The sequence below is a fragment of the Tachyglossus aculeatus genome, chromosome 1 (genome assembly GCF_015852505.1).
Source record: "Tachyglossus aculeatus isolate mTacAcu1 chromosome 1, mTacAcu1.pri, whole genome shotgun sequence".
NCBI classification, from domain to species: Eukaryota; Metazoa; Chordata; class Mammalia; order Monotremata; family Tachyglossidae; genus Tachyglossus; species Tachyglossus aculeatus.
The window spans coordinates 78,812,612-78,838,400 of NC_052066.1; the positions used below are offsets into that span (position 1 = coordinate 78,812,612).

General features: G+C 43.3%; 2 protein-coding genes across 2 annotated transcripts in view; one reads left to right on the top strand and one right to left on the bottom strand.

Annotated features, from left to right (window-relative positions):
• LOC119932425 (claudin-15-like) overlaps positions 1-7,691 on the top strand; it is a 51,799-nt gene extending 44,108 nt beyond the window's left edge. Inside the window, exons 5-6 of the mRNA XM_038751597.1 lie at positions 1,893-2,003; positions 6,477-7,691. Of these exons, the coding sequence (XP_038607525.1) occupies positions 1,893-2,003; positions 6,477-6,564 (199 nt within the window). The 3' untranslated portion in view covers positions 6,565-7,691. The remainder of the gene's footprint in view (positions 1-1,892; positions 2,004-6,476) is intronic.
• Positions 7,692-10,718: 3,027 nt separating this feature from the next.
• Positions 10,719-22,065, bottom strand: DUSP28 (dual specificity phosphatase 28). Its single transcript, XM_038749143.1, has 2 exons — positions 21,677-22,065; positions 10,719-11,581 (listed from the first exon to the last, which is right to left on the bottom strand). Exons 1-2 carry the CDS (start codon positions 22,025-22,027, stop codon positions 11,435-11,437), a joined length of 498 nt encoding a protein of 165 aa, XP_038605071.1. The 5' UTR covers positions 22,028-22,065; the 3' UTR covers positions 10,719-11,434.
• Positions 22,066-25,789: the final 3,724 nt, after the last annotated feature.

A 25,789-nucleotide genomic window follows, 5' to 3' on the forward strand; every position in this document is an offset into this window, starting at 1 on the left:
GCAAATTTACATTTCTTGACCATCCATTTTGTGAAGAATACTGTACTAGAACTCTGGTGAATTATAAAGCAAGAATAAGATGTGAGTACTACCCTCAATGGATTAAGCATAAATCTAATCAGTCAAATCCATAAACATAAAAAGAAACAGAGCACAGAGCACATGTGACAGAAATTAATAAACATCAGTAGAACAGAGATATGTATGAGCAGCGTGGCCTAGTAGATAGAGTATGGGCTTGGGAGTCAGAAGGACCTGAGTTCTAATCCTGGATCCACCACATGTCTGCTCTGTGACTTTGGACAAGGCCCTTCACTTCTCTGTGCTTCAGTTCCCTCATCTGTAAAATGGGGATTAAGACTGTGAGCCCCATGTGAGAAAGGGTCTGTGTCCATCCTGATTTGCTTGTATCTACCCTAGCGCTTAGCACAGTGTCTGGCACATAGTAAGTACTTAAAATACTATTATTATTATTAATAATAATAATACTAAAAACACTTGGATGGTTGATATGTCTGAACAGTGGGGTTGACTCTCACAAGACCTCATGGAAGAGTGAAGTATTTAATAGAGTTCTCAAGATGATTTGGTGGACAGGAGGAATGAGGGAGGAAGATATTTCAGGCCAAGGGAAATAGCTGGGGAAATAGCACAGAGACAAGGAGTGAGGGGAACAGAATGGTAAGCAGGTTTACTTGAATGAAGGGGAGAATCCAGAAGTGGTATAGCAGGATCTTAGGCCAGAGAAGGAAAGGGACATATTTAGACTAAAGTTAAGTGTTAGAAAAGACAAGGAGGGGGAGCTCATACAGGCAGGGTAGGAAGTTCAGCTGAAATAATAATAATAAGGATAATAATAATGGTATTTGTTAAGAATGAGCAAATCGGGTTGGACGTTGTCCTGTCCCATGTGGGGCTCACGGGCTCGATCCCCATTTTACAGATAATAATAATAATAATAATAATAACAATAATAATAATAATAATGGCATTTGTTAAGTGCTTACTATGTGCCACCTGTATATATGTATATATGTTTGTACATATTTATTACTCTATTTATTTATTTATTTATTTATTTATTTTACTTGTACATATCTATTCTATTTATTTTATTTTGTTAGTATGTTTGGTTTTGTTCTCTGTCACCCCCTTTTAGACTGTGAGCCCACTGTTGGGTAGGGACTGTCTCTATATGTTGCCAACTTGTACTTCCCAAGCACTTAGTACAGTGCTCTGCACACAGTAAGCGCTCAATAAATACGATTGATTGATTGATTGATTGCCAAGCAGCACTGGGGTAGATACAAGGTAATCAGGTTGGACACAGCTCCTGTCCCACATGGGGCTCTTAATCCCCATTTTACAGATGAGGTAACCGAGGCACAGAGAAAAAGTGACTTGTCCAAGGTCACACAGAAGACAAGTGGCAGAGTCAGGATTACAACCTGTGACCTTCTGACTCCCAGCCTTGGGTCCTCTCCACTATGCCATACTGCTTCTCGACTGCAGTAATCCAGCTGCGAGGGAGTTGGTGCCAGGACATTTCTGTGCTGAGAGAATGAACCATTAGGGAAACAAATGAACTTAGATCATTTTAAAATTGTTTTCAGTCCTGGAACCACTTCAAAATATGCGCCCCTGCTCTTCAGAACTTTTCAAGGTTTAAAACCTAACAGTCTCCAAGAGAGACAAGAGGCAGCAGGAGGTAGAAAGTTACACAGTGTTTGGGGTTTGGGCATGAATCCAGACTTCCTAAAATATTCAAATGCAATAAATGGCTTACGAGAGAAGGTCAGAGTCACATAGTTAAGAGTCACAGATGCTGGGGGGTACGTTTCATTTTTCCAGCATTGCTTCTTGAAATAATGAGATGCTGTTCTTCATTCCAGATATGAACTAGGAAGTGCTTTGTACATAGGCTGGTTTGGATGTCTCCTCGCTATCCTAGGAGGAGCCTTTTTGACTTGTTCATGCAAGCAGAATAAACAAGTCTCATACAGGTAAATCTGAATTTGTGTCTTGCTCATTTTTAAGCGAAACCATTAGGTATAATAAAAAGTAATATCCTTTTGTAAAATTCATTTCATCCATCAAGATTATATGTGTGGGCCTATTCAAATGCAAAGTATTTTAGGAATCAAACATAATACTTTTTATGTTTTTTACTTTCTAGCTGTATTTCATTGAATACTAGCACATTGCAGGATAATTTTGAATGACAGTCCATTTTCCCTGGACTCACATAAAAGAAAATAGTACATATAAAATGTGTGCCTCAGAATTAATAAAGAATACAATAAAATCTTCCCTTTCCCTGCAAAAACTCATTCAATCACTCCAAAATGCTGCAAGGCTAACTGGCAGTAAAAGTGGTTATTAGAGGAAAACATTTTTCTTTAAAAAAGGGAAAACTCAATGGAGTTAGGAAAATGGGAAAAACCATAGAGAATAGAAGATCAGGTACAAAATTGAAATTATATTGGCCAAAAAAGAGTAGTGTAAGGCTCATTCAAGGGACCCCAAATAATGGAGTCTGTTTTAAATAGATCCAAAAGCAGAAAGTCAAGAATGAAATCAGGGACACTGCATGATGAACTTAATGAAAAATGAACAGTCGATCAGAGACTAAAATATTTATTGAGGTCTTTCCTTCAATTGATATGAGGAATATTATTGAAGCTACACTTACATCAACACAGCTATGCTGAGTGGGACAAGTGAGGAGACTGAATTACAGCAGAACTGCTATATGGAGTCTTGCAACTGGGAAACCGATAGCAAGGATGTCAGTGGAAATGCTTAAAGACAGATAAAACAAAACTCAGATAATGCTACCTCTCAGCTGCGAACTTGGTTTCAATTGCAAATTATAGCCCAGCACGGTACATTCCTTCCAAGAAATGAGCAGCTGTTTTTGAGAAAATCTTCATAAGGAATTAGAGGCAAGAAGGCAAAAAAACCCCCCAGCTCTAGGTGCTGCAAATATCTGGAGAGGTAGCATGGCCTAGTAGGTAGAGCACAGGCTTGAGAGTCATAAAGACTTTCATTCATTCATTCATTCATTCAATCTCATTTATTGAGTGCTTACTGTGTGCAGAGCACTGTACTAAGCGCTTGGGAAGTATAAGTCGGCTCCCAAACCCTGTCCTCTCTGTGACTTTCCCGTCACTGTGGATGGCACTGCCATCCTTCCTGTTGCACAAGCCTGCAATCTTGGTGTCATCCTTGACTCTGCTCTCTCATTCACCCCCAACATCCAGTCTGTCACCAAAACCTGCCGGTCTCACCTCCGCAGCATCACCAAGATCCGCCCTTTCCTCTCCATCCAAATGGCTACCTTGCTGGTTCAATCTCTAATCCTATCCCGACTGGATTACTGCATCAGCCTCTGCTCTGATCTCCCATCCTCCTGTCTCTCCCCACTTCAGTCTATACTTCCCTCTGCTGCCCGGATTATCTCTGTACAGAAACGCTCTGGGCATGTCACTCCCCTCCTCAAAAGTCTCCAGTGGTTGCCTGTCAACCTTAGAATCAAGCAAAAACTCCTCACTCGGCTTCAAGGCTCTTCATCATCTTGCCCCCGCCGCCCCACCTCACCTCCCTTCTCTCCTTCTACAGCCCAGCCCTCACACTCTGCTCCTCTTCCACTAACCTTCTTATTTGGGCCCAGTTCTCTCCTACCCCACCGTCGACCCCTGGCCCATGTCCTTCCTCTGGCCTGGAATGCCCTCCCTCCACACATCCACCAAGTTAGCTCTCTTCCTCCCTTCAAAGCCCTACTGAGAGCTCACCTCCTCCAGGAGGCCTTCCCTGACTGAGCCCCCATTTTTCCTCTCCTCCTCCTCCTCCTTCCTTCCCATCACCCTCCCTTCCTCCCTATGCCCTCCCCTCTTCCCCTCCCCACAGCATTGGTATGCATTTGTACATATTTATTATTCTATTGTATTTGTACATATTTATTACTCTATTTTATTTATGATGTGTATATAGCTGCAATTATATTTATACTGATGGTATTGACACCCGTCTACTTGTTTTGTTTTGTTGTGTGTCTCTCCCTTCCAGACTGTGAGCCCGTTGTTGGTTAGGGACCGTCTCTATATGTTGCCGATTTGTACTTCCCAAGTGCTTAGTACAGTGCTCTGAACACAGTAAGCGCTCAATAGATATGATTGAATGAATGAGTGACTCACAGTGAATTGGTTGGTGTTATAGGAGCAGAACATGCTGAGTGGGTTGTAGTGAGAGAGGAGTGAGGCTAGTTATCATCATCAGTGGTATTTTTTGAGTGCTATGTGCAGAGCACTGTATTAAAGCACTTGAGAGTACAGTACAGTAGAGTTAGCAGACACATTCTTTGCGCACAGTAAGCGCTCAATAAATACTATTGAATGAATAAACATTCCTTGCCCACAACAAGTTATGGCAGAGAGAGTTGATTGAGAATCTGTTTAGCCTAGGAGAATTGCCTGTTGAGTAAATATTTTTGATCTTATTTGCAAGGTGGACTTAAAGCTCTCCTAGGTCATTTTAATACAGCGAGAGTAGTTTCCTCACAGTCTTGGCCAGTTTCACAGGGTTGGAAAAATTCCTTCTTCTCAGGAAGGTAAGAAAAAAACAAAACTTACCTACCAGAATCAAAATCTCATCTCTCCTTGAATATTCATTTGTCTTTCAAAGGCGTCTCCTGATAAGAAAATGACTTCCACTGGCTCAAATAAGGGCTAGCTATAATCTGAATGTCAGCCTTCAAGATGGCAGTGATCTCAAAACTAAGTTCAACTTCACTTGCACATTGCCCCATATAGTCCAAGCACAATTAGAGTATATAGCAAAACAAACATAGGTCTCTGGAAGTGACACACACCCAGAGATGCTACCTGCGCTCTCCAGTGTTATAGAGTTATTATTATCAGTTGGCTTTTGCCCAGTTCCACCTTGCAGACAAAGTGCAGGGAAGGCTTGAACCTTGAATGCATCCCTCTTCTGGAATGATTTGGAAGAGAAGACAGCATTGGCTTCAAGTTCTCTTTCCTGACTTGTGAATGACAGCTCAGAGTCCATTCTGTTGTAGTTTTTTGGATTAAATCTCCCTAATTGAATTACTCGGAAGAGATTCACACTAAAGCTCTCTTCAGTTATTCATTCAGTGGCATTTATTGAGAGCTTGCTGTGTGCAAAGCACTGTATTAAGGGCTTAGGAGAGTATACTACAATAGACACATTTCCTGCCCCCAGTGAGCTTACAGTCTACAGGGAGAGACAGACATTAATATGATAAATGAATAAATAAATACGTTGCAGATAATTTAGTATAGTGATTAGTACAGTGTTCTGCACAGATTAAGTGCTCAATAAACACTGTTGATGGATTCATTTGCCACTTTTCTACCCATTTAGACTTATGAGATCCTTGGGCCATCTATACATGTGTTTATGTATAGCTGCATGACATTCACCACATTGTAGGGTAGATAGTGTTTCCTGTGAATTGGAAGTTTTACTGGGCACTCAATACTTTGTTCAGTGGTGTTTGGATTTCTCCATTCAGAAAAGTGGTAATTTATCACTATTCTTTTCCCCCATATCAGTGTGTTTTCTGTCCACTTAGAATTTTATTTTGTACTGATATTGTCACCGTCTCATCATTTATGTTTGAATTTTGAATTTTCTGCATAGTAAAGTTCAACTCTACTACTTTCGGCCCCAACATGATATTTTGGCCATCAACTAATATTCCAAACCTCCTCACTTAGTGAGCACGTGACCAAATAATCCATTCAGGTGCTTAAATTGGTGGGAAAAAGTTGGCAATGCAACTCGATGAGAAACCATCCAGGGTGCAAGTCAAACAGAGATTGGAATTCAATAAAACAGAGATGATAATGAATGTTAAATAATAATAATAATTATGGTACTAGTTTATTAAGCGCTTACTATGTGCCAAACACTGTTCTAATCACTGGAGTAGATATACATTAATCAGATTGGACACAGTCCCTGTCCCACCTAGGGCTCACAGTCTTAATCCCCATTTTACAGATGAGGGCCAGAGAAGTTAAGTGACTTGCCCAAGGTCACACAGCAGACAAGTGGCAGAGCTTGGATTAGAACCCAGGTCCTTGAGACTCCTAGGCTTGTGCTCTACCCACTAAGCCGCTGATTCTCTGTGCCAAACTGCGCCATAAAATTATTATTTTTTCCTGTTGATTTCTTTCACATTTGTTAAATCAATCAGTCAATTGATCAATGTCATTTTCTGAGCATTAACTGAGTGCAGAGCACTTGGGAGAGAAGAACAGAGTTGGTAGACTTGCTCCTTGCCCATAATGAACTAAACATAGACATTTACTCTGATGAGCTTTTGAGATGAAGACACATGCACATTTCTCAGCCAGTTAGTATGTTGGCAACCACCAAGAGTATTGCACAACAATATTTGTTTTATTAATTGTTCGCTTTCTTTTTTACAGTAACCGCAGATACGACTATTCAGCCGCTCCAACAACAGGACGCATTTACAAAAACCCAGAATCTCTTCCTTCCAAAGTCTACGTCTAAGGGCAGAGTTCTCTTTGTAATAAGTTGGTTGTAATGTTATTAATATTTTTTCAAAAGAAACAAAACATCCTTTTTATAACTTTTTATTCTAGTATTTTGCTAAGACATAAAAAATCAAATCCCTGCCATGGGAAAGGTTTAAATATCGAAATGCTAGTTTCTGGAAGAAGAAAGTCATTTACGCACACACGCATATAAGATTTCATATGTTAAGGCAAATTCCAGTTCAACCAGTATACGTGGAAAGGAGAACAATGGAGAGCATTAAGGGAAGGTTCCTGGTGAAATCAAGAAGTGGATAAGTGGGATATTTAGTGATATGGGAAAAGTTCCCACAAAGTTGGATAGGATGAAAATTTAATGATATGTTGCCTATTGAGGCTATTTGGGCAATAATGAAAAGAAGGCATTTTCTGATTACACTAAGCTACATTCATTGTTGCCCATCAAATTAATACGTGAATAGATTGAGAAAGCAGTGGAAATTTAAAGATATGCTGTAAGCTGAGTAAGTAGAGTGACAGTTGCTCAGATAGCCAACTTTGATAACCCCTATCTCATTGGCTTAGAGAAAACAAATGACAGGTACTGTGGCTCATCCCATTAACAATTTATAATTTTACTGATTGATTGGATTTTAACTATTTAAGACTTTCTGTTCAGGGTTTGGCAGTGAAGGAAGTTCAGCCGTTAAATGAAAAAAGTGAAAACAGGAGGTGGAATAAAGGGAATGGACAGGTCAGCAAAAATTTTCAAATCTCTCCAAATCGGTCTCTCGGAACAACCTTTTTACTAAATAAAGAAGCAACCATATATTCCATATTCTTCTCAGGAGAAGTGGCAATTAGTGTGATTAAGCTGCAATGTTCCAAATGGTTTTATTCTTCACTGATTATGTGGCAAAAATACTCAGTCATCAGCATTTTGCTCTCAAATTAACCTCTGCCAAAATGTTGTTTGGGACTGTATTAGTATTTTGAAGTGCTGCCAGATTTTGCATATCCCATTATTTCTCTTGTCCCCTAGAAAGATCTGGTACAAAGGCCCTGCTTACCCAATTTTGCTATTCCTCTTCTGCCTTTTAAAAATGTCACAAACAGCTATTAAAAGCATAGTTTCAACAACAATTCCAAAGAATTCAGTATGTTTTTCTTGCCTTTTAGGAGTCACAGACAGTGGCAACACATTGCAGTTAAAAAAACAACAACAATTTTTTAGGAAAGTATCACAAAATCATTTACGAGCATGAAGAACCAAGAGGGCTAATCATTCCGCCCATCAGGGAGACATCAGGAGGTAGAGTGATTTGTTGGAAGCATGTTAGTGGCTTATTTCTCAAGTGTGTCATTTGGAGGTGCAGCCCAGGTAACTTATCAAACAGTCCCTGTCCCATGTGGGGCTCACAGTGTCAATCCCCATTTTACAGATCAGGGAAATGAGACCCAAAGAAGTGAAGTGATTTGCCCAGGCCACTAATGAAAGTAATATTTATGGCATTCATTAAGCAGTAACCGAACCAACTTCTAGAGGTACCTCACTCCGAAATCTATGTTCTCCTCTCCACAGTATTTCTCATCTCCTGCCTGGGTTTGTAGCCTCGTCCTCATACTGAGAGCCCCCCCATACTGTCTAATGGAAAGAGCATGTGCCTAAAGTCAAGAGACTAGGGTTCTAGTCTCAGCTCTGCCCCTGTCCTGCGGTGTGACCTTGGGCAAGTCACCTAACCTTGCTGGGCCTCAGTTTCCTCATCTCTAAAATGGGGATGAAATAGACTGTGAGTCCCATTTGGGACAGGGATAATGTCCAATCTGAGGACCTTGTATTTATTCCAGTGCTTACCACATACTAAGCAGCCACAGCATTCATTCATTCAACCTTATTTATTGAGCGCTTACTGTGTACAGAGCACTATACTAAGCGCTTGGAAAGTACAATTCAGCAACAAATGGAGACAATCCCTGCCCACAACAGGCTCACAGTCTAGAAGGGCAGAAGCAGACATCAAAACAAGTAAACAGGCATCAAAAGCATTAATATAAATAAATAGAATTATAGATATATACACATCATTAATGAAATAAATAGAATTATAAATATGTACATACACACACAAAAGTGCTGTGGGGAAGGGAGTGGGGTAGAGCAGAGGGAGGGAGTGGGGGCAATAGGGAGGGAGTGGGGGTGATGGGGAGGCGAGGGGGAACAGAGAAAAAGGAGGGCTTAGCCTGGGAAGGCCTCCTGGAGAAGGTGAGGTTTTAGTAGGGCTTTGAATGGGAGAAGTGTGCTAGTTTGGCAGATTTGAGGAGGGAAGGCATTCCAGTCCAGAAATAGGATGTGGGCCAGGGGTTGATGGGGGACAGGTGAGAACAAGGCACAGTGAGAAGGTTAGCATCAGAGGAGCGGAGTGTGTGGGCTGGGCTGTGGAAGGCGAAAAGATGTGAGGTAGGAGGGGGCAAGGTGATGGAGAGCTTTGAAGCCAATAGTGAGGAGGTTTTGCTTGATACGAAGGTTGATAGGCAACCACTGGAGATTTTTGAGGAGTGGGGGTGTGTGTGTGTGACATGCCCAGAGCGTTTCTGTAGAAGATAATCCAGGTAGCATAATGAAGTACGGACTGAATTGGGGAGGGACAGGAGGTTGGGCAGGAGGACAGCAGCAGCAGTTGTAGCATGATAAAAGGATTTATTGAGCACCGCACTGTCCTCAGTGCTTGGGGAAGTACCAAAGATGCAAGAGACGCATTACCTGTCCACAAGGAATTTCCACTGTAATGGGGGAGACAAATGCGGATAAAAATATGTGTCCAAGGGTGGCTGTTATGACAGAAGACAGGATGTTCTGGAGAAAATATATCCATAGAGTCGCTGTGAATTGGAAATGACTCGATGGCACTTGATAATAATAATAGAGGAGGATGATGGGTTCCTGTGCCTTGGGTCTTGGAGGTTCCTGGGGGAAGTCTTGTTAGAGGAGGTAGGTATTTTTAGAGGGCTTTGATAGTGGGGAGAGTTCTCTCAATTGTCTGTCACATTATGATGGAGGAAAGAGTTCCAGGCTGGTGGAACAAGGAGATAGAGGTGGAGATTTCGGAATGAGGTACCACTAGAAGTGGGTTTGGTTATTCCTTAATGAATGCCATAGTTATTACTTTCATTAGTGTCCTGGGAGAGTCACTTCGCTTCTCTGGGCCTCAGTTCCCTCATCTGTAAAATGGGGATTGAGACTGTGAGCCCCACATGGGACAGGGACCCTATCCACCCTGATTTGCTGGTATTCAACCCAGGTCTTAGTAGAGTGCCTAGCACACAGTAAGTGCTTAACAAATACCACAATTATTATTATTATTATTATTTTCAACGTTGTTCTTTTTAAAAATTAGATTTGGTCTCTTGTCTACTGGTTCGATCACACTCTCCAATGACTTTAACACAGTGAGCTGTGTAGCGTAGGAGCTCGGAGAGCTGGGCAAATTCATGTCAAGGGCTGGATGGTTCCTCCTGCATTCTGAGATACCCCTTCTTCCCTTAGTGGTCAGTGGTGGTGGTAGGTATCCAGAAAGGCAAAGCAGCATCAGGTGATTCAGAGAGGATCAGAAGAAAACTGCTGTAGGAACAGATTGTTCCCCATTAGATAATTCCATACATCTAAGGAAAATAGGGGCGCAGTGGAATTTTACTAAATCAAATAATAAAGACAAATAGAGCAATTTAATCCTCTTTTCTGTAATTTAAAACAAACTTCCAATACAGCTTGGTTCTGCTGAGAAACTCTTAAACATGTTTTGTACATGTTTTGGAATACCAAACACATTCAATTCTTCCTTGAGTTTTGTTTTCATTTTGTGTTCTGTATTGAACGATGTAGGGGAATTACGGAAAATCCTTTCAAAAGTAAGCCCCCTGAGGGCAAGAATCTTGCCTATTCACTCATCTTGCATTCTCTTGAACACTTAGTACAGTGCTCTGCACATAGTAAGTGATTAATAAATGCCATTAATTGTTTGATCTGGGTAGAACACAATGTAGTGGTAAAAGAAACTATCAAGAACACACACACACAAACACACACAAACACTCTCTCTCTCTCTCTCTCTCTCTCTCTCTCTCTCTCTCTCTCTCTCTCTCTCTCTCTCTCTCTCTCTCTCTCTCTCTCTCTCTTTGTCTTGGTTAAAGTGCCCAAAATAAAATGCAAGTTTTTCTGTAATGTGACATTCATTAAGAGGGCAACTCCTGTACTGCAGGAGAACTGAGTGTAAAGGCAAACTGAACTCCAGTATTACTGATCTAATCTTAATCCAGGGACAATTTGACAGAAATACTGAGGTCATCGGTTGTACAGGTCTTTAAAATGTGAGATCAATTGCCTTGCCGAGTTGGATTAGAGGGAAAGGTTAGAAATCACCCAATACTTTCCTAAATATTCCTTAGGGGTTGAATGGCAATACCAGACAGCAGGTACAGGTACAAGAAACAAGATTGACCCTACTTTTAGAGTCCCTCCTTAGGAAAAGAAGGGCTACATTAGGCCTTCCTTAGCAGGACAGAGGGGTTAAAATTGGAAAAAATAAAAAAAGATCTTGACTTATCATGTGTGAACCAGAGAAGGAGTATAAATAATTACCCTAGATGGTTATTCATTTGGGGGCTTTTTTTTTTATAGTTTTGATCTCATTAATATAAAGGTATCTCCAATATACCCAAATTATCATCTGCTGATGGTCTTGTCTGATTGCATTCCTGAAATGGATTTTTTAAGGCTTAAAAACACTAAGACCTTTGCTTCTCATTGCAGTGGGTTTTACAGTATTGCTAGCCTGTAAAATGGAGACTGGTAATTGCGATCTTAGCAGAATTTCAAAGGAGATTGTTCTTCATTCAGAATGATGTCTATCTGGAAGAAATGCCTTTCTGGAAGATTGTTCTGGATGGGACTTTGTCTGTAAAGCTTCTTCGTATCTCTGAAGCTGAGACCAAAATCCTGGATTGGGCTCAGCTACTGGTCTGGCATTCTTCACAGTCTAGAAAACAAGAGAAAAACTGCTTGGGATAAATAGGCAAACACAAAATGACATTTTGATGTGGTAAATGTCCTCCAGGAAGCCTCCTCTGACTGACCTCTCATCTCCTTTCCCTATCTGAGAAACAGCATGGCATAGTGGATAGAGCAAGGGCTTGGGAGTCAGAGGAGGTGAGTTCTAATCCCGGCTCTGCCACTTGTCTGTTGTGTGACCTTGGACAAGTCACTTCACCTCTCTGGGCTTCAGTTACCACATCTGCAAAATGGGAATTGAGACTGTTAGCCCCACATGGGGCAGTGATTGTGTCCAACCTGATTTGCTTGTATCCACCCAGTGCTCAGTACAGTGCCTGGCACATAGTAAGTGCTTAGCAAATACCATAATTATCATTATTAGCTCCCTCTCTACATTTCACCTATGCATGTGAGTCTATACCCTGTAAGCATTTTGATACTCACTCCATCCCCACAGCACTTATTTGCATGCATTTACCCTCGGTTGCTTTCCCTAGATGAAATTTTGTTTTAATATCTGTCTACCCCAGCAGACCATAAGATGCTTGAGGGCAATGAGCATGTTTACTAACTTTATTGTAGCACTTAGTAGAATTCTCTGTCAAGAGTAAGCACTCAAATACTATTAATTGATTGACTTTGAATATAAAGGTAACAGTGTCTTGCTATAATAATAATTCAGGGTGGCTGAGGGAATGACTGTATTTTACTAACATTATTATCATCAAAATTAATTGTGGACTTTAAGTGCTTACTTTGAAATTCTGGAACTATCTACTAGCGCTGAAGCTATGCTCACCACATCACAGCAGTGCTGAATGGTACAAGTGAGAAGAATGAACAACAGTAGGATACCCAAACAATTGTTGTGTGGAGAATTGAAATTAAGAATCTGAATGCAAGGGGGACAGAGGAACAGGGGACAGGGGACAGACACCGTTTAAGGAAATGGTGAAGAGAATGCTACATCCCAGCTGAAAACTGGGAGCCAATTGTCAAGGAGAGACCAGCACAGCCATCAAGAAGCACAAAGCCTTTGTAAAGAATGACAGGGAAGGAGACTAGAGAGAAAACAGTGCCAGGAACTGCAAACATCAACCATAATAACATTGGTACATCTTTTTTTGTGCACACAATGTGGTCATGACTGTGGGTTCCACAGAGGCAGCGTGGCTTAGTGGAAAGAGAACAGGCTTGGGAGTCAGAGATCATGAGTTTTAATCCCTGCTCAGCCACTTGTCAGCTGTTCAACCTTGGGCAAGTTACTTAACTTCTCTGTTCCTTAGTTACCTCATCTGTAAAGTGGGGAATAAGACTGTGAGCCCCACGTGGGACAACCTGATTACCTTATATCTACCCCAGTGCTTAGAACAGTGCTGGCACATAGTAAGCACATAACAAATACCATCATCATTATTATTATTATAAGCCTTTTCCATCTCTCACACACACACCTGAGTGCATTTCACCATCAGTGGTGTCTATTAATGCAAAGGATGACTATAATAATAATAATAATAATGATATTTGTTAAGTGCTTACTATGTGCCAAGCACTGTTCTAAGCTCTGGGGTAGATACAAGGTAATAGGGTTGTCCCACGTGGGGCTCACAGTCTTTATCCCCATTTTACAGATGAGATAACTGAAGCATAGAGAAGTTGAGTGGTTTGCCCAAAGTCACACAGCAGACAAGTGGTGGAGTTGGGATTAGAACCCACACCCTCTTGACTCCCAAGCCCGTGTTCTGGCCACTAAGCCACACTGCTTCTCAAACATATCATTATTACACTGTATATCGGGGCACCATAAAATACATGGCATAGTTCCAGGAACCTGCTAACTGCACTTTGGTCTTGACTCACACGCCTCAATTCCCTCACTCACACTGTTCTTCCAGCTCAGAATTCCCTTCATCCCCCAATCTGACATACCACAGCTCTCCCCATATTCAAAGTCCTCCTAAAATCTGTCTTCCTCCAAGTTTTCCTAATTAATTCTCTGGACCCTAAGCCATATAAACCCATTAGCCACCTCTAGCACCTATGAATTTATTCACACCCATCCTCAGCACTTTTATGTATGTTTATTTAGTTATATATGCAATTATTTATTTTGCCTAATTTGTAAATACCTTTATGTCTGACTCATCCATCAGAGTGTAAGCTCATTGTGGGCAGTGAAGTGTCACTTCTTTGTTTTGTACTTCTGACAGCTGGGTACAGGACATTGCACCAAGCAGTGCTCAATGAATACAAATAATACTAATATAGGAACTGTGGGGTTGCATTAGAGTCAGTCACATAACCAAAACAATTAATTCACCACTTTTGTTCAGAAATATAAATACTTTGTAGGAGAATGTGCATTGCTCAAAGTGAGATTGGGACTGATTCCACGCATATTTTTGCGATATTGGTGAAGACTTTCAATCAATCAGTGGTATTTATTGAACTTTTATTGTGTGCAGAACACTGTACTAAGCACTTAGGGTACTTACAGAGTTGGTGGATATATTCCCTGATCACAAGGATATTGCAGTCTTTGTGAAGAAGTTGAGATTTGTGTATGTGTGTGTGTGTGTATGTGTATGCAGATTTTTTTTGGTGAAGTTATTGGAGATTATCTCTTCAACACTAGCAGGATTATAGGAATTTACCCCGTGTCAACTAGCTCTGCCTGAGAGTCACACAGTTGTAATCAGGGTGGTACATTCACCATTCGACCTCGTCTTGTCATGGGCCACTGTGCTCCTGTAGAATAGTCATTAAATGGACTGTGATGACACTGAAAATGATAAACCTGAAATGATAACTTCTTCAGACAAGGCTCTAAACATTATTTAAACATTTTCTGATGTCTAAGCCAGCCCATCTGTGACAGAATGAGGCCATGTAATAATAATAATAATAATGATAATAATTATAGTATTTGTTAAGTGCTTAACAAATTCTCTTCTCTGACTCTTTTCTTGCTATTATCCCTTTTCTCTTTGCTATTTTTTTTCCTATTTTTTGTTTCTTGGAGTGGATTCAAGTTACTCAGTTTGGACACAATCTGTGCCCCACATGGGACTCACAGTCTTAATCCCCATTTTACAGATAAGGTAACTAAGGCATGGAGAAGTTAAGTGACTTGCTCAGGTCACACAGCAGACAAGTTTGCAGAGTAGGAGTTAAAACCCATGACCTTCTGACTCTCAGGCCCATGGTCTATCCACTATGCCAAGCTGCTTCTCACTTCTCCATAGTCAATCAATCAATAAATCAATTAATAGTATTCATTGAGCATTTACTGCATGCAGAGCACTGTACTAAGCCCCTGGGAGAGTACTACATAATAAAGTTGGTAGACACAACTGAAGTGCTGTGGGACTGGGAGGGGGGATGAATGAAAGGAGCAAGTTAGTATGATGTAGAGGGGAGTGGGAGAAGAGGAAAGGAGGGCTTAGAGAAGGCCTCTTGGAGGAGATGTGCCTTTTAATAAATCTTTGAAGTGGGGGAGAGTAATTGTCTCTCAGATATGAGGAGGGAGGCCAGAAACTGGACGTGGGCTAAAGGTCAGAGGTGAGATAGTTGAGATCAAGGTACAGAGAGAAGGTTAACATTAGAGGAGCAAAGTTTGCAGTTTGGGATGTAATAGAGTAGTGAAGTGAGGTAAGAGGTGATTGAGTGCTTTAAAACGCTGATTTGGAGGTGGATTCATTAATTCAAACATTTATTGAGTGCTTACTGTATGCAGAACACTTATTAAGTGCTTAGTACAGTGTTTTGCACACGTTAAGTGCTCAGTAAATAAAATTGAATGTACTGAGTGCTTGGGAGAGTATGACACAACAATGAACAGACACATTCCCTGCTCACGGAGAGCCTGGGTAAACACTGGAGGTTTTTGAGGAGTGGGGAAACTTGGCCTGAATGTTTTTATAGGAAAATGATCTAGGCAGCAGAGTGAAGGATGGACTGGAGTCGGGAGAGACAAGAAGGCAGGGAGGCAAGCAAGGAGTCTGATATGTGGAAAGAGCACGGGCTTGGGAGTCAGAGGTCATGGGTTGTAATCCTGGCTTTGCCATATGTCTGCTGTGTGACCTTGGGCACGTCACTTAACTTCTCTGAGCCTCAGTTACCTCATCTGTAAAATGGGGATGGAGACTGTGAGCCCCACGTGGGACAACCTGATCACTTTGTATCCCCCCAGTGCTTAGAACAGTGCTTTGCACTTAGTAAGAACTTAACAAATGCCATTATTATTATATAGTAATCAAGATAGGATAGGATAAGTGATTGGACTGACCTGCTGCAAGACCCTGAGCAAGTCATTTAACTTCTCTGAGCCTTGGTTTCCTCACCTGTAAAACAGGGATTTGATACCCATTCTCTCCCCCGCACTTGCTTAGATTGGGAGACCCCTGAGGGACCCTGATTATCTTCAGACAGTGCCTCGTTCTCCTCATTCCCATTAATGATGCTCACACCCTGCATCCTGCCCAGAAGCCCTCCCTCTTCACAACCAACAAGACAACAGCTGTCCCCAACTTTAAAGTTCATCTGAAGTCACATCTCCTTCAGGAAGCTTTTCCTGATTATTTTTCCCTAATCTTCCCAGGTGCCACTTCAACGCTTCCCTCTAGACTATAAAATGCTTATGGGGAGGGAGCATGTCTACCAACTCTATTCTATTGTATTCTCTCAAGCACTTAGTGCAGTGTTCTGCACATAGTAAGACCTCATTAAGAATGATTGATAGATTGATTTCATGCCACCAAAATACCCAAGTACTCAAAACCACCATAAGGCACTCTTACATACTTAGAGCGTGAGCCCCATGTGGGACAGGGACTGTGTCCAACATGGATATCTTGTATCTTCCCCAGTACTTAGTACTGTGTCTGGCACACTTATCAAATGCCTTAATGGCTCTCTGCATTCTCCTTGTACTATGGGCTGGGGTATAAGCTGCTCCCATGTGTTCTTGGACTCCTCCATCCCCACCAAGATTTTGAGCCTATTTTGTGTATTTGTTTATGTTATTTTTAAAGATTTCGTCATTCCTGATGTGTCTGTCTCCAAAGCCCTCTCCCCCGTTAAACTCTTAAGATTGTGAGCTCCCCAAAGGACAGCAACCATGTCTAATTTCCCACCTGCATATTCTTCCCCCCCACCTGCTCAGAATCCCACCTGGAGAGTTTCCAGTACTCTACCAGTCTCATCTATGGGTGGGAGAGTCAAGCAGAGGCATAACCAATACATTCCTAGCTTGGGCGTGGCTAGCAAGTGGAAGGCAATCTGCTACAAGTCACAACTCACCCGTGCTGGGCAGCAGTGGCATGGGAGAGGGTCGACTGCAGAGACTCAAGTTTACTGTGTGGAAGGAGGCAACGGTAAACCACTTCTGTATTTTTACCTAGAAAACTCTATGGATGCACTACCAGAACAATTGCAGATGAAGGTGGGGCATTCTGAGAGAGATGTGTCTATGGCGTCGCTATGGGTCGGAGACAACTCGACAGCATAAGACAAGACATGTTCTTTCCCGTTGCTTAGTACAGTGCTCTACACAAAATAAGCCCTTAATAAATACCTTTACTACTACTGTTATTAATATTCCCTTCTACCTGTAACTTATTTTAGTGTTGCTCTCCCTGACTAGGACTGCTAGCTCCTCTAGAGCAGGAATTAAGACTGCTAGCTTCTCTAGGACAGGAAATATGGTTACTAATTCTACTGCACTCTCCATAGTCCTTAGAGTAGAGTGTTCGGCACATATTTGGTACCTACGGAATAGTCAACTTCCAAAGCAGAGCAGCTCGAAAACAAATCTTTCCTTAGTTCTCGCTGTCCCACCTGCTGGAACATTCTGTCAGCAACCTCCTTATATGACAAACAAACAGGTTGTTTTCCCAGGAGTTGGGGGTGGGGCCGGATCTGTTCCCAAAATTAACCTACAGCTTCCTGCAGCCTTTGTATCTGATGAGTAGTTGGGCTAAAATTAGCACATTTGCTTGTTGGGAAAGGGGGAAGAGGAGGGTACTCTATCTCTAGAGAATGCCGAAGGGCAGGGAGGAGCTTTCCTGTTAATACTACCCCAGGTAGCAACCCACTTGAGAAATTCCAGCCCCTGTGGGGGATTCTGCAGTGTTGATTCTAGGTCAGTTGGCACCACAACTGAAAGACCATCATCCACAACCTGCAACGATAGGCACACTGAGCGAGGTAAATTGACTTGGGCTTTAGCTGCACCAGTTCATTTGGGGTCTTTAACCTTCTAAGGACATAAATGATCTGACACAAAGGGACTTCCCAGGCACTTAGTACAGTGCTCTGCACACAGTAAGCACTAAGTAAATACGATTGAATGAATGAATGAATAGCCTGTCTCAGACGTCACTTTAACTTTTGCTAGAATTCTGCCCAGGTCCACTCCCTATGGAGAAGCAGCATGGTTTAGAGGTCATGGGTTCTAATCCTGGTCCACCACTTCTCAGCTGTGTGACTCTGGGCAGGTCACTTAACTTCTCTGTGCCTCAGTTACCTCATCTGTAAAATGGGGATGAAGACTGTGAGCCCCATGTGGGATAACCTGATTACCTTATATCTACCCTAGCACTTAGAACAGTGCATGGCACATAGTAAGTGCTTAACATATGACATCATTATTATTGTTATGGAGCAGAGTTAGGCCAGCAGTAACCACAACCTGGATAGGTTTGGATGAACTCAGACAGTCCCTGGCTTCCAAAAGCTCCTCCACTTCACCCTCTTTGTTTCAGCAACGATGCTGCAATTCATGCTACTAATTGGAGTAGTAGTTCCAGAGGGGCACTGCTGTTTCCAGGCTCCTGGGACTACATGTCCCTACAGCCCTAGGGGAAATTGTGCACATGAGGTCATGCTCTTAAAAGAGTGCCTGGATCCTTTCCTGCTTTTGTTTGGACTCATTTCCAGTCTGGTTCAGAGCCTGATGATGATGATGACTGTGGCATTTGTTAAGACCTTGCTATGTGCCAGACACTTTACTCAGTGCTGGGGTGGAAACAAGCAAATCAGGTTGGACACAGTCCCTGTCCCACCTGGGGCTCACAGTCTCAATCCCCATTTTACAGCTGAGGTAACTGAGGCCCCGAGAAATGAAGTGACTTGCCCAAGGTCACAGATCAGACAGGTGGCAGAGCTGGAATTAGAATCCATGGCCTTCTGACTGCCAGGACCGTGGTCTATCCATTATGCCCTGCTACTGGTACTAATCCCAGCTCCGCCAATTGTCAGCTGTGTGACTTTGGGCATGTCACAACTTCTCTGCGCCCCAGTTACCTCATCTGTAAAAAATGGTGATTAAGACTGTGAGCCCCCCTTGGGACAACCTGATCACCTTGTAACCTCCCCAGCACTTAGAACAGTGCTTTGCACATAGTAAGTACTTAATAAATGCCATAATCAACATTATTATTGCTTCTCATGCTGGCTAATATGGGTGGAAAAGACTGCAGCAGCTACCAAGGACAATTGCCTGCTGGGTTACATCGCGACAGCCCAGAATTGGCACTGAGCTGCGGTTACATCAGCCTTGAGTTGATCCAGCATATAAAAAACCCTCTGGATGGACTTTTCAATATGCTGACCCCTGCTCCGGCTGAAACACAACTGGCAGGGACAAGAGAATGTGAGTTGAGCTTCACCAACCTCTATCGCTTAAATCAATTCCTTCACAAGTTCTCAGTCTTGAAATTTCAGGACCGAGGCCCCTCCATCCCTTTCTAAGCATGACTCCATCATCAACATCATCACAATCTTGTTGCTCAAACCTCCAAGCAAGTGAGGTCCCAAAACTAAAAATAAAATTATATATTTTATTTAATGGCATTTGATCAATGCTTTCTTTGTGCCATGCATGTGTATGAAGCGCTGGGGTAGATACAGATTTATTAGGTTGGACACAGTCCTTGTCCTATATGGGGCTCACAGTCTAAGTTGGAAGGAGGAGGATTTCATTCCAATTTTACAGGTGAGGGAAATGAGACACGGAGAGAAGTTAAGTGATCTGCCCAAAATCACACAGCAAGCAATTGGTGGAGCCACGATTAGAACCCAGGTCCTCAACTCCCAGGCTCATGCTCTTTCCACTGGGTCATGCCTGGAGAAGAAATATAATCACTTTTTGATCTGATGGACTGCTTCTCTGTAAAGACAAGTCAATCAATCAATCAATCGATCATATTTATTGAGCACTTACTGTGTGCAGAGCACTGTCCTATGTGCTTGGGAGAGTGCAATATAATGGTATAACAGAATCGGTAGATATGTTCCCTGCCCATAATGAGCTTACAGTTTAGAGAAGGAGAGAGGCAATAATAGAAATAAACACTCTGTGTGCAAAGGGATGCTACATACTGAACTGCTGCCTCAGGCTTTTCCTGAGATAGATACAAGGTAATCAGTTTGTCCCAAGTGGGGCTCACAGTCTTAATCCCCATTTTTCAGATGAGGTAACTGAGGCACAGAGAAGTTAAGTGATTTGCCCAAAGTCACACAGCTGAGAAGTGGCAGACTGGAACGCACGACCTCTGACTCCCAAGCCCGTACTCTTTCTACTAAGCCATGCTTCTTCGCCATAGGGAGTGGACTTGGGCAGAATTCTAGCAAAAGTTGAAGTGAGGTCTCAGGTGTCTCAGCCTTTTCCTTGAGGCTATTTGCCTCCAAAGAAGAGAGAGTGACAGTAATATAGACAGGATGAACTCAAAGTAAAAGAATGGGTGGATGCAGGTAAGGGGACAAAGCATTTTTCTGGCAGCAGCCCATTAAAAGCCCCTTAATAATCAGAAAGTGATTATATTTCTTTACTAGGCATGGTCTAGTGGACAAAGCCCAGGCTTGGGAGTCAGAGGACCTCGGTTCTAATCCTGGCTCTGCCAATTGCTTGCTGTGTGACCTTGGGCAAATCACTTAACTTCTCTCTGTGTCTCAGTTCTCTCATCTGTAAAATGGGAATTAAATCCTCCTCCTTCCAACATAGACTGTGAGCCCCATGTACAACAGGAACTGTGTCCAACCTCTATCTACTCCAGCACTTAGGACAATGCTTGACCCATAGTAAGCACTTAAGAAAGACCATTAAAAAGAAGAAAAATCCATGATGCCGCTGAGGAAATGGCAGAGTCTGGAGGATTGACCAGTGAATGGAGAAATGGGAAGCAGCATGGCCTAGTGGATAGAGCATGGGTCTGGGAATCATAAGGACCTGGGTTCTAATCCTACCTCCATCACATCTGCTGTGTGACCTTGGCAAGTCACTTCATTTCTCTGTGCCTCAGTTACCTCATCTGTAAAACGGGGATTAAGACTGTGAGCCCAAAGTGGGACAGGGACTGTGTCCAACTGGATTCACTTGTATCTACCCGAGCACTTAGAACAGTGCTTGACACATAGTAAATGCTTAATAAATGCCTTCTGTATTATTATTATTATTATTATTATTATTATTATTATTATTGTTGTTGTTGGAGATGGCATTGATGCCCAGCTGTACTGCTGAGTCACTGCATGCCTTACACTTCTCCTGACTGCAGTTTCTCTCAGGGCCAAATGATGCTAATAACATCCCAGACCTCCTTTTCCCAGAGACATAATGAGGGTTAATGACCCCAGATCTGCAGAGCACTTAGAGGTCCTCTGAGATGAGCACTATAAAACAGGCGATTTGCCCTTGTAATTCAGCTGCCTGCAGATCCCTGAGACTCTCGGCTCATCAGGCCCAGTCTCTCCATCACAGACAAGATCCCACACGACTGGGGTAAAATGGTCCGAAAATACTAATAATCCTGGCTTTTGTTAAGCGCTTATTATGTGCAGGCACTGTTCTAGGCGCTGGGGTAGATAGAAGCTAATCAGGTTGGACACAGTCCCTGTCCCACATGGGGCTCGCCAACTCAATTCCCATTTTACAGCTGAGGAAGCTGAGGCACAGAGAAGCAAAATGACTCGCCCAAAGTCATACAGCAGACGAGTGAGTGTCAGAGGTGGGATGAGAACCCAGGTCCTTCTGACTCTCAGGCCCGGGCTCTATCTACTAGGCTACACACAGCGATACCTGGAACGCCTCCTTCAGGGTCATCCTTCGGTGCCTCATCAAGTAGGCGGTGCAGATGGTCGCCGAGCGGCTGCGACCGTTCTTACAGTAAACAAGGCACCTGCCCCCGTCCCTCACGGCGGCCTCGATGGCGTCCGCGCACGGCTCCAAGTGCTCGTACAGGTTCTCTGAGGGGTCGTCGAAGACGGGGACCCTGAGGGTCCTGACTCCTGGCAGGTTGGGGCATGGCTGCTGCCTGGACACGTTTACGCAGAACGTGACCCCGGCCCGGGTGAGGAGGGCCGCGCTGCAGGCCGCCCGGGAGCCGCTGAGGAGAAGGGAGTCCGTCACCTGACAGAGCTCGGGCGTCATCGGCTGTGGGAGCTGAGCCAAGCGGGGGCCTGTGGGGTGGTCTTTTGGGAGAGGCCTGGCGGGTCTTTCAGAGCCCTGCTCTCCAAAGGAGGCATTAAAGGCTGTGGTAATACATCAAGCGGTGCTTCAACTGGAGCTAATGAAAAGTGCCGGGTGCCGCTTCCAGCAGGATTTCTCTGCCTCTTTTCTATCCTCCTGCTCCTCGGCCATCTGTGCCAAGCTATATTTATTCCAAATGTTTCCAGTTCAGAGGCTCCCTTTGGGTCCTAGCTCCCTACCAGTCAGTCAGTTAGTCCATCGTATATACCGAGTGCTGTACCGAGGGCACTGTAATAAGTGCTTGGAAGAGTATGAGATAACAACACAAGGCACATTCCCTGCCCACAATGAGCTTACAGTCTAGAGATGGTAATCAGCAACAGCAGCGGCAGCGGCAGCAGCAGCAGCAGGGAACGTTGCATGGAGTGAAGCGCGGCCTAGCCCCATTTGGGGCATCATTCTTCTCTCTAATCTCCCATCCTCGTGTCTCTCCCCACTTCAATCCATACTTCATGCTGCTGCCCAGATTGTCTTTGTCCAGAAACACTCTGGGCATGTTACTGCCCTCCACAAAAATCTCCAGTGGCTACTAATCAATCTGCGCATCAGGCAGAAACTCCTAACCCTGGGCTTCAAGGCTGTCCATCACCTCGCCCCCTCCTACCTCACCTCCCTTCTCTCCTTCTGCAGTCCATCCCGCACCCTCCGCTCCTCTGCTGCTAATCTCCTCACCGTACCTCATTCTCGCCTGTCCCGTCATCGACCCCCGGCCCACGTCATCCCCTGGGCCTGGAATGCCCTCCCTCTGCCCATCCGCCAAGCTAGCTCTCTTCCTCTCTTCAAAGCCCTACTGAGAGCTCACCTCCTCCAGGAGGCCTTCCCAAACTGAGCCCCTTCCTGCCTCTCCCCCTTGTCCCCCTCTCCATCCCCCCATCTTACCTCCTTCCCTTCCCCACAGCACCTGTATATATGTATATATGTTTGTACATATTTATTACTCTATTTATTTATTTATTTATTTTATATGTACATATCTATTCTATTTATTTTATTTTGTTAGTATGTTTGGTTTTGTTCTCTGTCTCCCCCTTTTAGACTGTGAGCCCACTATTAGGTAGGGACTGTATGTGTTGCCAACTTGTACTTACCATGCGCTTAGTACAGTGCTCTGTACACAGTAAGTGCTCAATAAATATGATTGATGATGATGATGATGATTTGGGCAGGTGTGTATGTGGGAGAAAGCAGAATGCTGCCAGGAGTGAAGCCCAACCTAGCCCCCTGGAGAGATGTGTGTGTGAGGGAAAAAGCAGAATGTTGCAGATGGTCTGGGGCGGACTTAGCAGTGGGGAACCCATGCAAAGTTAGCCTTGTGGGACCAACTCAGGGCAAACCTGTCGCAGGCTATTTACTTACCGAAGAAAAGGTCCAAAAACTGATGCGGACGTGCAACACTAACCTGAGGGTGGGGCTCCCGGGACTGAAGTCTAAGGGCTCAGGGATAAGAGGGGTCCCCCAGGGAACTCTCCTTGAATCACTGCAGTCCTCGTAGCCACCCACTGAAAGTCACCCCCAAACATGGCTGGATGGACCGTGTGGTCTGCCCAGTTACTCCCCCTCCCACAGGGGAACTCTTGTTCTGGCCTGCTGCAGGGTTCGAAGTGCAGGAAGCCTATGGGAATTTCACAGCCCCCAACCCTGTGGGACCTGCAGCTCCCAGACTCACTAGGGCCACACACTAGCCTCCAACCCCAGCTAGTGGGAGGCCGTCTGAAGCTGTGTGGGACCTGCAGTCCCCAGCCACAATGGAGCCATGCAGGAGTCACAGTCCACAACCACACTGGAGCCACAGAGGGAGATGAACAGGAGGCCCAGCTCAGACCAATGTGACTCAGAAGATATTGGTTTAGATTTGGTAAACTGGGAGTCAATCAGTCAATCACATTTATTATTATTATTATTGTTATTACTATATATATTATATATCATACAATACATTACATATCAATATAATTAATTATAATTATATAATTAATATATATAATATAATATAATATAATATATAATATAATTAATATAATTAATATATTATGCGCTAACATACTATATTAATATAATATTGTATAATATTATATAATATATTATAATATATTATAATCATATAATAATTATTATAATATTAATAATAATAATAATAATGATGGCATTTATTAAACACTTACTATGTTCAAAGCGCTGTTCTAAGTATTGGGGAGGTTACAAGGTGATCAGGTTGTCCCATTGGGGGCTCACAGTCTTAATCCCCATTTTACAGATGAGGTAACTGAGGCATAGAGAAGTGAAGTGACTTGCCCAAAGTCACACAGGTGACAAGTGGTGGAGCCGGTATTTGAACCCATGACCTCTGACTCCAAAGCCCGTGCTCTTTCCACTGAGCCATGCTGCTTCTCTTTTAAGTGCTTACTGTGTACAGAGCAGTATACTAAGTGCTTAGGAGAGTACAATATAACAGATAAATATGCTCCCTGCCCACAAGGAGTTTACAGTCTAGAGGAGGAGAAAGCTCCCAGACATGTAAGGAGAAAAGCAAGGGTGGAGGATCATACCACATCTGTCCTATCCTCCCCTTCCCCTGCTCAGAAATTCTCACCTGTGAGGAAGTGCGCTTGGCATAGAGGCATAGCCAAAGTAGAATGAACAAAGCCCTGGGAGCTAGAGGACCTGGGTTCTAATCTCAGCTCCTCTACTTGCCTGCCGTATGACCTTGGGCAAGTCACAACTTCTCTGTGCTTCAGTTTCTTCCTCTGTAAAATGAGGATTCAATGCCTGTTTCCTCTCCTACTTAGATTGTGGGACAGGGACTCCATTGGATCTGGATCAGAGAAGCAGTGTGGCTCAGTGGAAAGAGCACAGGCTTTGGAGTCAGCGGTCACGGGTTCAAATCCCGGCTCTGCCACTTGTCATCTATGTGACTTTGGGCAAGTCACTTCACTTCTCTGTGCCTCAGTTACCTCATCTGTAGAATGGGGATAATGACTGTGAGCCCCCTGTGGGACAACCTGATCACCTTGTAACCTCTCCAGCGCTTAGACCTGATCACCTTGTAACCTCTCCAGCGCTTAGAACAGTGCTTTGCACATAGTAAGTGCTTAATAAATGCCATTATTATTATTATTATTATTATCTGGCTATCTTATATCTAATCCAGCATTTAGTTCAGTTCTTGACACATAGTAAGCTTGTAACAAATCTCACAATTATTGCCATTATTATATTACCATTATTACTTAGGTGGACCTGCAGCACATGTGAGAGGGAGGCAAGGTGGGGAGAAAGCACTAGCTCCTAAGCCCAGGGAGGCAGAATAGGCTGGTAATATTCATTAGCACTATCTTAGGACCCCATCAATAGCCAGTGTTAATTGCTGGTGGGATTGGTGATTGTTAATGGAAGGAAGACCTAAGCCACATATTAATTAATTAATTAATAATGATGATGATGATGGCATTTATTAAGCACTTACTATGTGCAAAGCACTGTTCTAAGAGCTGGGGAGGTTACAAGGTGATCAGTTTGTCCCACGGGGGGCTCACAATCTTAATCCCCATTTTGCAGATGAGGTCACTGAGGCACAGAGTAGTGAAGTGACTTGCCCACAGTCACACAACTGACAGTTGGTGGAGCTGGGATTTGAACCCCTGACTTCTGACTCCAAAGCCCTGG

What these genes read in the sequence shown, in the direction of transcription:
- DUSP28 (XM_038749143.1), bottom strand. Translation starts at nt 22,027, where the DNA reads ATGACGCCCGAGCTCTGTCAGGTGACGGACTCCCTTCTCCTCAGCGGC. An exon ending in CCCTGAAGGAGGCGTTCCAG is followed by an intron (nt 11,582 to 21,676) that starts GTATCGCTGTGT and finishes CTTGTTTTCTAG; the next exon opens with ACTGTGAAGAATGCCAGACC.